The 17,019-nt window shown below is 36.0% G+C and overlaps 1 protein-coding gene across 1 annotated transcript; it reads right to left on the bottom strand.

The window, feature by feature from the left end:
* Nucleotides 1–457: 457 nt before the first annotated feature.
* On the bottom strand, nt 458–14,157 carry LOC111891500 (uncharacterized). Its single transcript, XM_023887558.3, has 5 exons — nt 12,534–14,157; nt 12,284–12,416; nt 1,825–1,958; nt 1,593–1,734; nt 458–869 (listed from the first exon to the last, which is right to left on the bottom strand). Exons 1-5 carry the CDS (start codon nt 14,070–14,072, stop codon nt 538–540), a joined length of 2,280 nt encoding a protein of 759 aa, XP_023743326.1. The 5' UTR covers nt 14,073–14,157; the 3' UTR covers nt 458–537.
* Nucleotides 14,158–17,019: the final 2,862 nt, after the last annotated feature.

Below are 17,019 nucleotides of genomic sequence, written 5' to 3'. Positions count from 1 at the left end.
GAATTGAGACATAACGACTAACTCGTCGAGTCCCTCTCTGGACTCGCCGAATTCATAAGTCTGTTTGGGCCAACTTGAAGGATTAAGCCCCTATTCTTAATATCTAAGCTTGTTGCTTCATATATATACACTGAATATGTCCTTTTAAGGGTAAAGTTTCCAACTTTACCTATCAATACCCTCATTTGACGGGTTTAGCTCAAACCCCAACCCTCTAGGACTTAGATTGTGGTCCACAAGTCATCATTACACCAAACTACGACATAAAAACATAGATGTAGACTTCGATCTAAAAGGTGGAATGTGGAAATACAACATGCTTTACTCAATGTAGTCCCACATGATCTACTAACCAGTTACTTAATTCTTGTTAACTTTGAACATGAGTACCGATAAGTATCCCAGAAATCTCAACAAGATATTAACTTTATTTAGACATTCTACAAATGGATCAAGCATTCGTTCATTACTATCATCCCTACTTGTTTATTCAGCCGATTTACATGTCTATTACATACAACCTATTATGTTTGAGTGCTAAGAGTGAAACTTGTTTTTGATTTCATTTTGATAGCAATGATGCAAGCCCTGCGCTATGTATTTCATTGATGGGCGTTTGTCTTGTTTTGCTTGAAGACAGTTTGAAATAAGTTGAGTGAACTTAAATGCTTCCTTTGGAGGAAAATCAATATTTTGAAGTCGTGGGTCCATGATCATACTCAAATTAACCTCATCTGCTAGCAATGGAAGAGCCCATTCCACCAGGTTTTGCTTTCCAAGGGGTCTCCTCCTATCATACACCTTCAATCCTGTTAGTATTTCCAACAGTACCACTCCAAAAGCATAGATCTCACTCTTAATTGAAAAACCTGTCAAAGTGATGTTTGATTGGTCAGCCATTAACACATGTGTTTGGTATTTTGGAAGCAGAGAAGGAGTGGAATTGTTTGTTTCCTTGGTTAGAAAAGGAAAGATGTTAGGATTGCCCGATAGAGCATTATATTCCTTAAGGAATTCAATTCCATCCATTTAGTTGATTTACATTCGATAGACATGAGATTGTTTTATTTATTTGCTTTTTTTCATTCTATCATGGAGTGGAATGAAAAATTATAATATAAACAATCCTTATTTATAAATTTTTAATGACAAATCTTTTCAGAATTCCAAGATTTTAATTAAATATGATTTTATTTATGAAAAATTACTATAATTATATATTTTCTATTATAATCGCATTTCGGTTTTGGTGAGCTTCTATTATGTTTAGTCTTTTAGTATTATAAATAATAAATTCTATATTTATTTAGAGAAATTATATATAAAATGCTGTAAAAACTATACCTCGTATTTAATTTATATATACAATAGAAAATTTGTATAAAATTCATCCATTTGTACGCGTACTAAACATGATGTGGAATGTAATGATCCAATCCATTTCCTTGCTTATTCCAATACTTTGGTTATTCCATCACATCAAACCAAAGGCTTTTAGCTGTGTTGGGGTAAGTTATAAGTGCATGGTAAACAAATTGTTGCAATATTATTTTTAGACATGCAAAATATTTCACTTAGAAAGAAGAAGATACCATCTTCAGGCAGCCGCAGTGGGTGAAGACCATCAAATGTGTCTACTTGGTGACAAAAAGACTCAGGGGCTGCATAAAAATATGCATCTAATGGGAAGGTGTGAGTAACAAAAGCAAAATCTGAAAGCCAAGCATTAAAATCCTGAAAATAAGTATGAAAGATATAATCATATGAAAAGATAAACTAAAACTGATGTTATGCTAGAATCACGGTAATGACATTGTAATTTACCTTATCCACCAATATAAGATTGGTCTTAAATTGGCTATACGCTGGCTGGTTCCTTTTATGTAAATAGGCCAAGCCTTCGGCTGCTCCTTTTGCTATTTTTAATCTTGCAACCCAAGAAAGTGAAGTACCTGACTCTGCATATAAAGTAACATAAGAAAGGGAAATGCAATTTTCAATCTTGCATATAAGTTAGGGGAGATTGTACTCTTTTTACTACTGTATTACTTTATTTTTCACACATAACAGAATATATTTAGTTTAATTTACCAATAACAAAAATGTACTTACATTTTGTTTTTTAACCAATAATAGCAATATGTATCACATAATAGTAATATACTAATATTCACTTTACAAATAATAGCAACGTACAAAGAATTATGTGCTCTTAATAGCAGCATATTTACACTTTACCACAAATTGCAATATGTAAGAAATAAAGTACGATGCTCATATTGGTAGAAAAATGTAAGTACATTGTTATAATAGGTTAAAAATAAAGTATGTTGCTATTATTGGTAAAGAAATGTATGAACATTGCTATTATTGGTAAGACTCTAAGAAAGTAAGGTAGAGAGAGTAAAGTAAGTTGCTATTCTTAGCAATTTTCCATTTATTGCATACCAACCACTATAAGCATGCGTGTTTATGCAAGGCTGTATTAGATAGATATTTATATATTTATTATTAGAGGGTTTATTATGTAAATGTATTTCTTATTTATATACACATGTATTGTAACAATTAGGTCAATAATACAAGATATAATTTACCCAGTAACTTGGTATTAGAGCTAGAAAGAAAAAAAATAACCCTCGTCTCAAACTACCGCCACTTTTGATCCTTGTCGATTCTCAATCATCGACCCCTCCCCTTATTGATTTCTTCATTCAAATCGATTGCAGCAGTCGACATGCATGGCAGCCCAACTCATCGCCTTTTCTTCTACAACGAAAACTTCACACAACTCACACAAAATAGGGTTTTCATTGTCTCCTACAAACTATGGATATTGGAAGGCTATGCTACAACCTTTTCTTGTCACAAACAATTTATTTGGATATGTTGATAGCACCATCCTGTGTCTAATGCCGTTGATCACATCACCTAGAAAATAAGGTGAACCAACCAATTACAAAACAAATCCTAGTCATGAAGTTTTGATATCTAATGATGCCCACGTCTGTATGCTACTCATGTCAACCATATTAGAAGCATCCTTTCAACACGTTCAAGGTACTACTTCTCGTGATCTCTGGTTAGCTCTTAAACGTGCCTACGCACCTAATACTTCTTCAAGAGAATTCATGTTGAAAACTCTATTCCTAAAAATACAAATGAAGGGAATTGATACCCTATAGCTTATCTCACTAGAGCACAAGAGTATGTTACCGCTTTTGCTAATATTGGACGACCTATATCATAGAAAGGTGGTGTTATGTTAGTTTTTGCACATCTTCGAGATGAGTACAACGGGTTCAAACAAAGCCTCCTCTCTAGACAATTCACGACTGTCTTTTCAGAACTGCTGGTCTATTAGCTAATCATGAGTTTTTGGTACAAAAACAGTTCCAAATAATTCCAAGGATCAATCATTCACTGCTGCTAAAACACCCAATTATCCCTTTCAAGCTGATACAGTTCAAGCTTTACAACAACTTAGGTCCTGCCTTAGTTTCCAACTACAACAGACTTTTGGTACATCACCAACACCGACACCGACTTCTCATGCATTTTAGATTAATAGATCTAGACTACCTAACAACAACCGTAACTAGAGGGTTCAACTCCTGTGGTCATGATGGACGTAGTCACAATGGCTCACAAGTGTGTTGGTGATTTTAATGTCGCCAACCATTTTGTGTAATGCGAAGTTCATGTATATAAAAGATCGAACTATAAACCGTTGCGACAAAATTACGGGAGGTCAAGGGGTCATGCCCCCTTGCAGGGTCCTAGAGGCAGCGCCCATAGTGGGGTCCAAGGGACAGGGTTGTTAGTGGTTGCCCCGCTTAGTGGACAATTATGGTAAGATTGAAAAATATCGTCAATTTTAGAAACCATTGATTATGTCATTAATTCATGATTTATTTAACTAATTTAATAGACGTAAATCCTAATCTATCAAAGTAAAAATACGGTTCCTTTATTGAGTCATCATTATTGTACTCTCTCTCTCTCTCTTTCTCTCTCTCTCTCTCTCTCTGTCTCTCTCTCTCTCTCTCTCCTTTATAACAAACTTAGGATTCATTTGGCAATTTTGTTTGTGTTTCTGTGCCTAGATTGATAAGTGTCCTTGTGGATTATCCTAGACTGGACTTCATGTAACCCAGGCATAGGATGCAAATATCAGTTCAGAAAGTAACCTTACACAATCCATTAGGAATCCGGTTCTCCACGTTCACCCTTCTATTCCCCAACAATCGAAGTGATATACTTGTCTGGTGGAGATGGCTAAATAAATCCACGAGTTGACGACAAAGTTCACCAAAGTGGACAAGCTTGAAGGAAATGATTTCAGGTGCTGGCAGAAGAAGATGCTTTTCATGCTAACCACACTAAAGAAGATGCTTTTCATGCTTTCCATGATTTTCATGGCAGGAGAATATGCTTTTCATCCTTCACATTTTGGGTCAATTCAAACATCACAAAATGAATATGGACGAAACCATTGTTGTGTTAAGTGTGATTGAAAAACTTCCACCATTATGGAAAGACTTCCAGCATAACTTAAAACATCAAATGGAAGAACTATCTATGGTTAAACTTAGTAGTCATTAGCATATTGAAGAATCCCTCTGTGTACAAGAGAGTGACAAAAAACAAAGGAAAATTTGAATCTAGATAGCACTCGGTTCATGTTGTCAAAAACAAACCAAGAAATTCGAACAACAAACGACATGGAAAACACATGCAAGAATATGTCCTGAATAACTCCAAGAAAAATAAACATGAACTGGTTTGTTGAAGGTTCTTAAAAGTGGGACATTGCAAGCATGATTATCGTGTGAATGTTGGCAACAATGATGCTCGAAACAATGGAGTCAATAGTAGTGGAAATGTTTTAAAGCACCATGTTAAAGGAGGTCATTAATTGACTTACATTGATATTTCTAAACAAAATTTTATTTATTATGTTTCACTTATTTTTGAATCAGTCTATGTATATGGTGATGATGTTTCTTAGTGGATCGAATCTGTTGCAACAAACCATGTATGCAAGGATGAACAGTTGTCTGAAACATTAACATTGCTTGAAGATGGATATGTGTTGCGCATGGGAGTTGATTCTTTAAACCTATTTGTGGTGTGAATGTTGTTAATCTTGAATTTACTTCTGGAAAGATTGTTAGAGTTTTCAATGTTTTAATTGTTCCTAAGATTCAAAATAATCTTGTTACTGGTAGTTGTTTTGAATTCTAATGGTTGTAAACAAGTTTATGAATCGGATAGGTATATGATATCTCGAGGTGGAATGTTGATTGGTATGGGATATCTGAATAATAGAATATTCTGTTTGAATGTTATTGATAAATTATTACCTGCTCTGAATTTTTCTTTTGTTTCATCTTCTTCTAAAAATGATAACTCTATGCTTTGGTATTCTAGATTAGGTCATGTAAATTTTAGAAGGATGCATGAAATGTCAAAAGATGGTCTAATTCCGCCATTTGACATGAATCCAGAAAAATGTAAAACACGCATTCTAAATGGCCTGCTAGGGTTCCAAATAAAAAGAACAAAATAGTCCCATATGAACTTTGGTTCAAGAAAAAGCTGAATTTGTGCTATTTTAAGGATAGGAGATGTCAAGAAGTTGTAAAAATCACGCAGCCCAAAAGAAAAACTTTAGGAGAACGTGGAATTGATTGTATATTCATTGGATAAGCTGAACATTCCAAGGTATATATGTTCTATGTAATAGAATCTAAAGATTCATATGGATTAACACCGTTATTGAATCACGGGATGCAATTTTTGATGAGATGTATTTTTTATTTTTTTAAAGGCCTAAGGATCTGACTTTTTGAACTAATGAAGTGAAAAATCCAAAAAGTAAAGATGACATTGTTGTACCAGAAACACAAGAGCTTCGTAGAAGCAAAATAGGCCGAATTATGAAACATTTTAGTTTCGATTTCCAACTATATTTGGTGGAAGGTTCAAGGGATGAAATTGGTCTCAAATACTCTTATTGTTTTCAAGAGGCAATGGAGTCTTGATATGTTGTCTCTTGGAAAGAAGCGATTGAAGAAGAAATATCGTCAATTCTCTAGAAAGAACCCGAATTATGAAACATTTTAGTTTCGATTTCCATCTATATTTGGTGGAAGGTTCAAGGGATGAAATTGGTCTCAAATACTCTTATTGTTTTCAAGAGGCAATGGAGTCTTGATATGTTGTCTCTTGGAAAGAAGCGACCGAAGAAGAAATATCGTCAATTCTCTAGAACAACACTTGGGTATTGTCTGATTTGCCTCCATGTTCTAAACCACTTGGTTGCAAATCAGTTTTCAAAAGGAAAATGAGTGTTAATGGGACTATTGACACGTAGAAAGCCTGATTGTTTCGGTTGTATGTATTTATACTATTAGATTGTTAATTTCTTTGACAAGTATCCACAATCTTAGTATCCATCAAACGTATGTTTAAATAGCCTTTTTAGATGGTGAAATTGACGAAGAAGTTTACATGAAACAAAAATAAGGTTTCATTATGTCTGGTAAAGAGCATATGGTATGTAAAGTGGTAAAATCTTTGTATAGGTTGAAACACGCACCCAAACACTGGCATCAAAAGTTTGATGAGGTTATTTTGTCCTCTCGTTTCAAACTAAACCAATGTGAGAAATGTGTTTATAGTTGATTTAATGATGCTACTGGTGTAGGAGTAATTTGTCTTATATCCAGATGACATGTTAATTTTTGGTACCGACCAAGATCAAATAGATGAAACAAAGAAAATTTTCATATAAATTCTCCATGAAAGACTTGAGAGAGGCTGATGTTATTCTTGGTATAAGGATTAAGAGGGTGAACAAGGGCTTAGTAATGACTCAAAGTCATTATGTTGAGAAAATTTTCAAACGGTTCAATTTTAGTAATTGTTCTCTAAACAGTGGAATTCCTATTTCACAATTAGAAGACTCTAAGACTATTGGTAGCTTGATGTATGAAATGACAAGTACTAGGTCTGACATTGCTTTTATTTTGTGAAAATTAAGTAGGTACACTAGTAATCCTAGTGCTCAACATTGACAAGGAGTTAATAGAGTGTTTAAGTATATCAAGGCAACTCTTGATGATGAGTTGAGTTACTTGGGAATTCCTTCAGTTTTAGAAGGTCATTCGGATGTAAGCTGGATAACCAACATGGAGGACTATTCCTTAATTATTGATTGGGTATGCTTACTTGGGGAGGCACCATTTCCTGGCTTTCCAAGAAGCAAACTTGCATTACAAACTTGACAATGGAATCCGAGTTTGTTGCGTTTCTGCTAGTAAAGAAGCAGACTGGCTAACAAATTTAGTCCAAAAGATACCTTTGTGATCAAAGTTAATAACACCCATCTCTATTCTTTGTGATAATGCAGCTACCTTGGCTAAGGCTTACATCCAGGTTTATAATGACAAGTCCAGACACCTAGGTATTAGACACATTATGATTAGAGAACTGATCATGAATGATGTGAATTCGACTGAGGTTGTGAAAATGCAACAAAATTTGTTAGATCATTTGACTAAAGGTCTGATAAGATACTTAGAGCATAAGTTCGTTGTTGTGATGGGATTAAAGTCCATTTGATTTTGTAATCGTGAGACACATAATTCCCTCCTACTATAACATAACGAGTTGAATTCAATATGGAAAGATCACACTTATAGATTGGAACACATAAAGTATACAACCCATGTATGTGTTTGGTTCTACAGTTAACCAGATTGAATTTTAGCTTCTTAATAATTCCTTTTGTAAAATGTATGTGTCAATACAAGAAGTAAAGGAATTAACTACGTGATTGTGAAGTGTAGCCGAATTTCAAGAGGTTAGGGACTTAGCCTTGATACAATCATGAAAGGATTAGGACACACAAGTTTATAATAGTGTCAGGTTGTATTTTGCTAGAAAGTTCAATAAACTACTATATATTTTACTTTTAGGTATTCAGTTGGGTTTAAGGGTTCAATTCATAGAACACCTTGATTATCGAGTATTTGAATTGTTTAATAATAAGATAGGAAATCATTTGATTTGACATTTTTATTTATGTATTGGTTTGGTTTGTCTATATAATTTTATTTTAGTTCGTGGGTTACACTAAAATGGGGGAGGAATATTGATGATTTTAGTGTCAACAGGCATTTTGTGTAATTGGAACTAATATGTGAGTTAAGGGGCTTATTATTTGTACTCAATATTTTATGTTTTGTGAATGTTGAGTGCATCCATATATAAGATCAAATTATAAGCTGGTGCGACAAAATAGTGAGGCTTAAGGGGCTACATCCCCTTGCGTGGTCCTAAGGGCAGCGCCCCTAGTGGGGTCTAAGGGTAAAGCCCCTGGCGCTGGCCTTTGACTATGCCATTAATTCATGATTTGTTTAACTAATTTAGAAGATGGAAACACTATTATGTTGGTGTATAAATACAGCTCCTCTACTGAGTCATCATTAATCTCTTCTCAGCTCTCTCTTTTCTATAACAACCTCAGAATTCATCTGGCAATTCAGTTTTTGTTTCAATGCCTAGATTCACTAGTGTCCTTTTGGATACATTAGACTAGATTTCCTGCAACCCGAGCATATATTGAAAATATCAGTTCATAAAGTGACCTTACACGATCCATTAGGAATCCGGTTCTCCACCATTATCCTTCTATTAGCCCAACAAAGTGTCCCTTTCGTGTTTCACGGACACAGACTGAAACAACCATGTTGCGCCTGATATGACAAGATTTACTTTCGTTGCATCCTACTACAGGGATGACAATCTACATGTTGGTAACAATAAGGCCCCCCTTATCCGTCACATTGGTTCCGCCCTATTTTTAATTTCCAAGCAAAAATTTTCACCTGAGCAACACTCTTCATGTGCCTGAAATCAAGAAACATCTTCCTTCTATCCAAAAATTGTCTTGATAATCATGTAAATTTTGAATTTCACTCCTCTTTTTTTTGCTATCAAGGGCTAAAATACTCACACTACCCTCTTCACAGGTACAAGTAATGATGGACTCTACTCCATAAATCTTCCAACAACTCTACCATTTCCAAAAGTCACATTCTCAACAACTTAACCTACTACAACCACATGTCATCAATGGTCGAGACATCCACATTCTTAGTTTTCTCAAACTATTTTTTCAAAATATTTCTTACCTATTTCCAGCAAGACATTTGATTTTCATTGTAATTTATTTTCAATTCGAAAATCCTCTAAAAGCAATTTAATGTCTTCTACTTATAAAAGTACCTGTGTTCTAGACTTAGTTTTTCGGATGTTTGGGGACTCATATCAGGAACCTCGTTTGATGGTTATTTCCAATAAGACATTTGATTTTCATTGTAATTCATGTTCAATTACGAAATCCTCCAAACTCAATTTATTTTCGTATACTTATGTGTAGATCATTATTCCAAATTTATGTGGTTGTTTCCTTTAAAAAGGAAAATCTGATGTGTTTGATGTGTTTAAATGTTTTGTCACCATGGATGAACGTCAATTCCTAACCAAAATTAAAACGGTTTAAACTAACCGGGGAGGTGAGTTTCGAAACTATCATATTTTTTCTCTTCAATTGGTGTCATTCATTACTTCTCTTGTCCTCACACTAATGAACAAAATGGTGTCGTCGAGAGACGTCATCGTCATGTTGTTACAACTGAACTCAGTCTCATGACACAATCTCATGTCCATTAGCGTTTTTGGCACTTTGCCTTTGACACCATAGTCTATCTTATAAATCCCATGGCTTCACATTCAAACTCCACCATTTCTCCTTTTGAATAACCTTTTAAACACAAATCAGAAGGATCTTCGATTCATTTCTTGTATTTTTGTTGGCTATAGCACCAAACATCATGGGTACCGGTGTTTCGATCCCAAATTGAAACGCATTTATATTGCCCGATACGTTTGGTTTAATGGAAACTCTGTCCCCTTTCCCACAAAATCTATCGATCCCTCAACAATTACACCCAACAGCTCTTATATCTCCTATTATTCTACCATTCCATTTCCACCTATTCCTCCTTCCACACATAACTCTTCACAATTGAAAATCCCTCTCCACACTACTCCTCCACAACAAAACAACCCCTTACCAACTCACACTTATTCCCATCGCACCTCCACCGAACCGCCGAACATCACCACTTCCTTATTTTTCCGGTACACCCATACTCAAATAGCCCCACCCAACCCACTAATTCCTCAATAATTACAATTCCAATACTTGACCCGACACACGAGCCCCTACCCGGCCAACCATTACATCCCTCTCAATCTACATATACTCACCTTCCACCTTCACAACCATTAAGACCATCCCATTTTTGTCAAACCATCATCCTTTTATACATCCATCAAACTAGCAATCCAAGAGCCATCATCCTTTCATACATCCGTCAAACCAGCAATCCAAGATCTCATTACCTTCACCGTTTCTAATAAAGATTCACACTTGCAAAAAGCTATGGTTGATGAATACTTGACATTAATCTAAAATGGCACATGGACCCTCATTCATCGTATTCCTAAGACCAATGTATTAGACTGCAAATGTGTTTATAAAATTAAAAGAGAAAAAAGGGGTGATTCCGCGATATAAAGCGCATCTTATTGCCAAAGGTTTTAACTTGCAATGGGGAATTGTCTATACTGAGACCTTCACTCCAGTAGTAAAATCAACAACTATCCAAGTTGTTGTCTCACTCGTGGTTACTAAACAATCATCCCTCAACAACTATCCAAGTTGTTGTCTCACTCGCGGTTACTAAACAATCGTCCCTCAGATAGCTTGATGTCCAAAATGCCTTCTTACATGGAGATGTGAAGGAAACTATGTACTTCGAACAACCCCAAGGTTTTGTTGATCCACATAAACCAGATCATGTATGTCTACTTATGGGCCGAAACAGGCACCAAGGGCTTGGTTTCAATGACTTCAAAACTAACCCTCACTGTACATCTACTCGGCTCATAGTATGCTTTTGTATATGCTTGTTTATGTTGATGACATTATCCTCACTGGAAACAACATCAAAGCTATCGATCATATTGTTCAGAGTCTGAGTCGATCCATTGTAGTCCAAGACATGGGTCCTTTATTATATTTCTTGGGAATTAAGGTTTCACATAGAGGTTCTCACATTATTATTTCTCAAGGGAAATACATACACGAGTTGTTGACCAAAAAAAAATCTCTCTAATCATTTTCCGTCACCATGAACCACTAACGCTACTTTGTCACTTGGTGATAGTGCTTCCTTTGATGATCCGGTCAAATATAGAAAAATGGTGGGGGCATTACAGTATGTTACGTTCTCACGACCTGCCATTACTTTTTCAATTAATAAAGTTTGTCAATTTATGCAGTCACCTACTATAAATCATTGGTGTACGGTGAAACGTATTTTGCGATTTCTACATGGTACGTTTGAACATGGACTATTAATTTCTCGATCATCATCCTCCGTATTTTGCGATTTCTACATGGTACACTTGGACATGACCTATTAATTTCTCGATCATCATCCTCCGTGTTAGATGATATGTTTAACTCCCTGAGCGCCTTCTCGCCTTATTGCCTTCTCCGATGTCGATTGGCTTGGATGCTCAGATAACTCGATCCACAGCGGATTTACGATGTATCTTGGTTCAAAGCTAGTCTCCTGGTCTGCTAGAAAACAAAAGACTGTATCACGGTCATCTACTGATTCCGGATACAAGGTGTTAGCTGACACGGTTACCTAATTAACTTTGCTTGAAACCCTCTTAGGAGAACTTCATGTTCCAATGAAATAGGTTCCAACTTCCAAGTTTATGGTGCGATAACTTGGGAACCACATATTTGACTGCTAAACTTGTCTTTCATGTGTGGACAAAGAAAATAGAGGTTGAGTTTCACTTCGTTCGAGAGAAGGCTGCACAAGGAAAACTTTTGGTTCAACTTATTTCTACACATGATCAAATAGCCGATGTATTCACTAAGCCACTCCCTTCCCAGCGTTTCCTCTTTTTAAAGTTCAAGCTAAGAGTCGATCCCCGACGTTAGCTTGAGGGGAACATTAGACGAACATTTATATATTTATAATATTAGAGGGGGTATTATGTAAATGTATTTCCTAAATATATACACATGTATTGTAACGATTACATCAATATTAAAAGATACAGTTTACCTGGTTTAACTGCTATGGCTGAAAGATATTTACAACTAACCGGAAGGTATGCTTACCTCTGTAAAGATATCTATCCAAAGTTATGCCGGAAATGACCTCGTAAACACAAAATAGTTCGTGATAACTCAAGCAATATCCCAAGAATTTTACAAGGTTTGGATGATTGAAATCTTCTAGTTTGATGTCCTGCTGCACAACCAAATTGTTAACTTAAGAAGTTAGAAAATATCATAATGCATAAAAAATATAGGAGGCTGCGATTTAAAGTGACTCCCACATCCAAATCATTTCGAACATTGGAAGTACCTTTCGTGTTGGAATCTCCATTTTTGTAACATACATCGCTAAACCGACACCTTTTATTGTTGGTGCATACGTCCTTTCATCAACCCAACCTTTGCAGATGAAATCCATTAAAGTTGGGGAATATTCCTTGTCCTTGAAATTGTTTGATGCAATTGCCAATTCAGCGTATGTAAAAGTTCTAAATCTTTGATTAGTACTATTGCTTCCTATTGCAGCATCAACTTTAGTTGATATTGGTTTGTGGTGCGCAACTAAATCAGATTTGCTTCCAATTGCAGCATTAGCACCTTTTTTGTTTGGCATATATGTCCTTTTATCAACCCAACCTTTAAAAATGGAGTTATTAAAATCTGGGGAATGTTCCTCGTCCTCAAAACCATTTTTTGCACTTACCAATTCAGTGTACGACAAAGTTGTAAAACTTCTGTAAGGATTTTTTCGTTTTGCAGCATTATTTTCAGCTACTATCGGTTTAGGATGCGCAATGAAATCAGATTTGCTTCCAATTGCAGCAACAACTAATTTCCCAATGAAAAGAGATTTTAGCTTGTAAATGAATCCTTCATCATCAACAACCGAATTGGCGATTTCTCTTTCTTGTGAAAGAATAGACTCGAGCCTGACCACAACCTCTGCCATGGTAGGGCGGTGTTTTGGTTGTGTGTGTAAACAACGACCTGCTACGCTTGCAAACTCCTTCAAGCATTTTCTGGAAGGTTTTCCAACCAATCTCGGGTCAATAATTTGATCAATCTTTCCTTCTTTGATTAGGTGTTGAGCCCAAGCAGCTAAACCCCATTGCTCTTCATCAAAACTGGTATCAACAGCTTTTCTCCCTGACAACACCTCGAAGAGTACAACCCCAAACGCGTAAACATCGGATTTTCTTGTCAATTTTCCGGTGTAGAAATAACATGGATCCATATACCCAAATGTTCCTTTGACAGCTGTGCTCACATGAGTTTGTGTTTGATCTGTTAAACCAACTTTTGCCAATCCGAAATCTGAAATTTTAGCTGCAAAGTTTGCATCCAACAAAATATTGGAAGTCTTCACATCGCGGTGTATGACTCCATGTTGAGTTGATGTACCCATGTGAAGGTAGTCCAACCCCCGAGCTGCTCCTATACATATCTTGAGTCTTTGTAACCAGGATAAAGATAAATTCGGTGTGCGAAGATGATCTTCAAGTGTCCCATTCGGCATGAACTCATAAATGAGAATCATCTCTCTTTCTTCTTTGCAATAACCAATTAATGATACGAGATTACCATGTCGGAGCTTAGAGAGGACCTTGACTTCCGACTCAAATTCATTGGCTCCTTGATTGGACATGGAGTGCAACCGTTTGACTGCAACTTCAGTTATAGACCCGATTTTGGAACATTTATACACCTTGCCGAATCCTCCCTGGCCAATTACTAAAGCCTCGTCAAAGTTTTGGGTTGCCGATTGAATTTCAGAAAGAGTAAAACGTTGACATGTCTCGCATGGAAGTATGAAAGAGGAGTCTGTATCTTTGATAGGCGTGGATAACATCGTTGGGTAGCTTCTCCTAAGCCGACCTTTGATTCTTCACGATGGATATCTCTTGTATCCAGAAAAGGAGCTTCAGATATGCCGAAGTGAACTGCTGATTTTGTCTGGTTGTTATTGTGTTGCTAGCGGATGTCTATTAACTCTCGACTTTGTTGGTCTAAAAGTAATTTCCTTTTTTTGTCGATTCATGTTAATTTTTTTTTGGAACAGCAAAAAATTTTGGCCGGCGGAAATTTTATAATAATTTTCTTACAGATAATATATAATAAGAATCAGAATAATTTAATTGTATATTTTATAGACAAAAAAAGAAAAATAATCAACTTTTCTAATTATTCTCTTAGCATAACCAAAAAATTTTAAAATAACCTATCTTAGTCTCATGTATTACTATTAGGTTACAATGACCTTTCAATAGACTACGATTTTCTCATCACTGGCTCACTAATAGTGCCAGGTTATTAAAATAGGAAGGCATATATGCTGCAGTTAGTTCAAGGCTTTACTGATCTAGCTACGATAATAAATGTTAGGCAGTAATATTAGTTCACTGCTGTCAGAAGATCCGATGCCGAAAGGATGAAGAACAAATCAACGACGACTATTACATATGGAAATGAGTTCAGTTCTCATTGTCTTCTTCTTTATATTCACACAGTCTTCTTGGTCGTGCAATATTGATTTATTTCTCAACAAAAACTAGCTACATATGCAAGGCAACATAGAAAACCAAAATTATGTTAGACAAATACATATCATCTATCATATTGTCGTTGATAATAGCTAGATACTTTCAAAAGCAACAAATTTATTATCTATGTTGTACAACATAATAGAAGAAAACAAGTGCCAAACTTCAAAGAAACACAAATCCAATAATCCAAACACTCTACAAACTATTACGGTGGACGGAGAACTGCACAACAGTAAAATAAATGGGAGCAATATGCACAAATAAGGTGGTTGGAGAGACGCATATAAAAAAGTAAGTGTTTGCCGGCAAATGGCAGATGGAGAAGGACTGAGAGTATTGGATATCGTTATTTTATTAGCCTATTTTTATCTAGTATCAAATTATTCTTTATTATAGATAGGTCCGACATTTCTGCGAGTCTGTTATTCTCTTTGTACTCATATAGTTTTTATTGTTAGTTTTGGCATATCAATGAAGTGATGAATGATTCTCTGATAATATTATTGAATTCTATATGGTATCATAGCATAGATCTGAAACCTATAACAAAACACAAACCTTGCTTCCGCTACCAGAATGGCGGGAGGAGACAAAGACAAAAGCGTCGGAGAAGGCTCTGGTGGCGGGATCGATCATACCTCGTCATATTATCTTCATCCTTCCGATATACCAAAACAACTTCATGTCAATGAAGTTCTCTCTGATTCCAACTTTAACGATTGGAGCCTTGAGATGGAAAATTCTCTATTCGCCAAAAATAAAATTGATTTTGTCGATGGAACACTTCAAAAACCAGAAAAAGGAAAGTCGGATTACATGCCTTCAATGAGGTGCAACGCGATGGTGAAGGGCTGGCTCACCAGTGCGATGGAAAATGGAATTCTTGACAGCGTCAAATACGCAACTTCGGAGGCAGAGATCTGGACAAACTTACATGTTCGATTCAGTAAGGAGAGTTCTCTAAGAGCCTTTGAAATAATTAAAATAAAAAATATTTGCAACTAGACATGGTGGTTCGTCTGTTTCTGCTTATTATACCAACTTACACACACTTTGGGATGAAACGTCATCCATATTGTCGTTCGCAAAGTGTTTCATGCAATAGCTGCTCATGTGAAGTTGGAAAGAGACTTAGCGAGTATCAAGAAAAGGAACGACTATACCAATTCCTTATGGGATTGGACGGAGAATTCTCCGTTATCAAAATGCAAATCCTAGCCACTAAACCGATACCCTCACTTAGCACCGTGTACCATCTAGTAGTTTAAGATGAAAGACACAGGACGATTTCACATGACAAAAGAACACCACTTGAGCCGGCGGCTTTTAAAACCTTCCAAAATCGAAATAGAAACTTTAATTTAGCGAAAGAAAAGAGTGTTTCCAAGACAGTCAAAGACAAGAAAGATGAATCTTGCTCTCACTGCAATAAAAATGGCCATAAACGTGATGTGTGTTTCAAGCTAGTTGGGTATCCGGACTGGTGGCCTGGAAAGAAGAATGAGAAGCCCAAGACAATGGCATCCCATATTGAAGTGGAAGAGAGCCCAATACCCGAACTTACCAAAGAACAGTATCAAATGTTCATAAATAACTTCAAGAATTCAAGTATCGATGAAGGATCGTCACGAAGTGCCAATATGGCTTGTAAGGATGATTAGATCATCGGTTCAGGTTGTACCGAACACATTACCTCTACTCCTAGTTTACTTACTAATAAAAGGGCCACACATTTTGAACCTCTTGTTTGTAATACCTAATGTTGATGCCATTCTCGTAGAGGGAAAAGGAGATTGTACCATTTCAGGGGGAGTTAAAATTAATAGGGCTTTATGTGTACCAAAGTTCTAATGCAACTTACTTTCAGTTAGTCGTATCCTAAAGATCTCCAATGTGTTGTAACTTTCTTTCCCGGTTTTTTTGTCATGTAGAAACTCAACACGAGGAACTGGATTGGATTGGGTAAACGCCAAGTGGGATTGTACCGAATGGGGATGACCGAAGATAGAAGAGCCATGACTGCTATGATAGACACTTGGCACAGAAGGTTAGGTCGTGCCTCAAAGGGAAAGCTATCCAAAGTAGATTTAATCAAAACAAATTTGGTTGAGTTTAGTTATAAAGTTTGAGACTCGTGTGCTAAGGCTAAGATTGTTAGAAACACTTTTCCGGTTAGTATTAATAAAACTAGCCATATGTTTGAATTAATACATTGTGACATTTGTGGGGTTATCGGATACCTTCTTACACAAA

Source organism: Lactuca sativa, chromosome 4 (genome assembly GCF_002870075.4).
Source record: "Lactuca sativa cultivar Salinas chromosome 4, Lsat_Salinas_v11, whole genome shotgun sequence".
Lineage (NCBI taxonomy): Eukaryota > Viridiplantae > Streptophyta > Magnoliopsida > Asterales > Asteraceae > Lactuca > Lactuca sativa.
The sequence above is the reverse complement of the archived record's forward strand: the minus strand, read 5'-3'. Positions and strand labels throughout refer to the sequence as shown.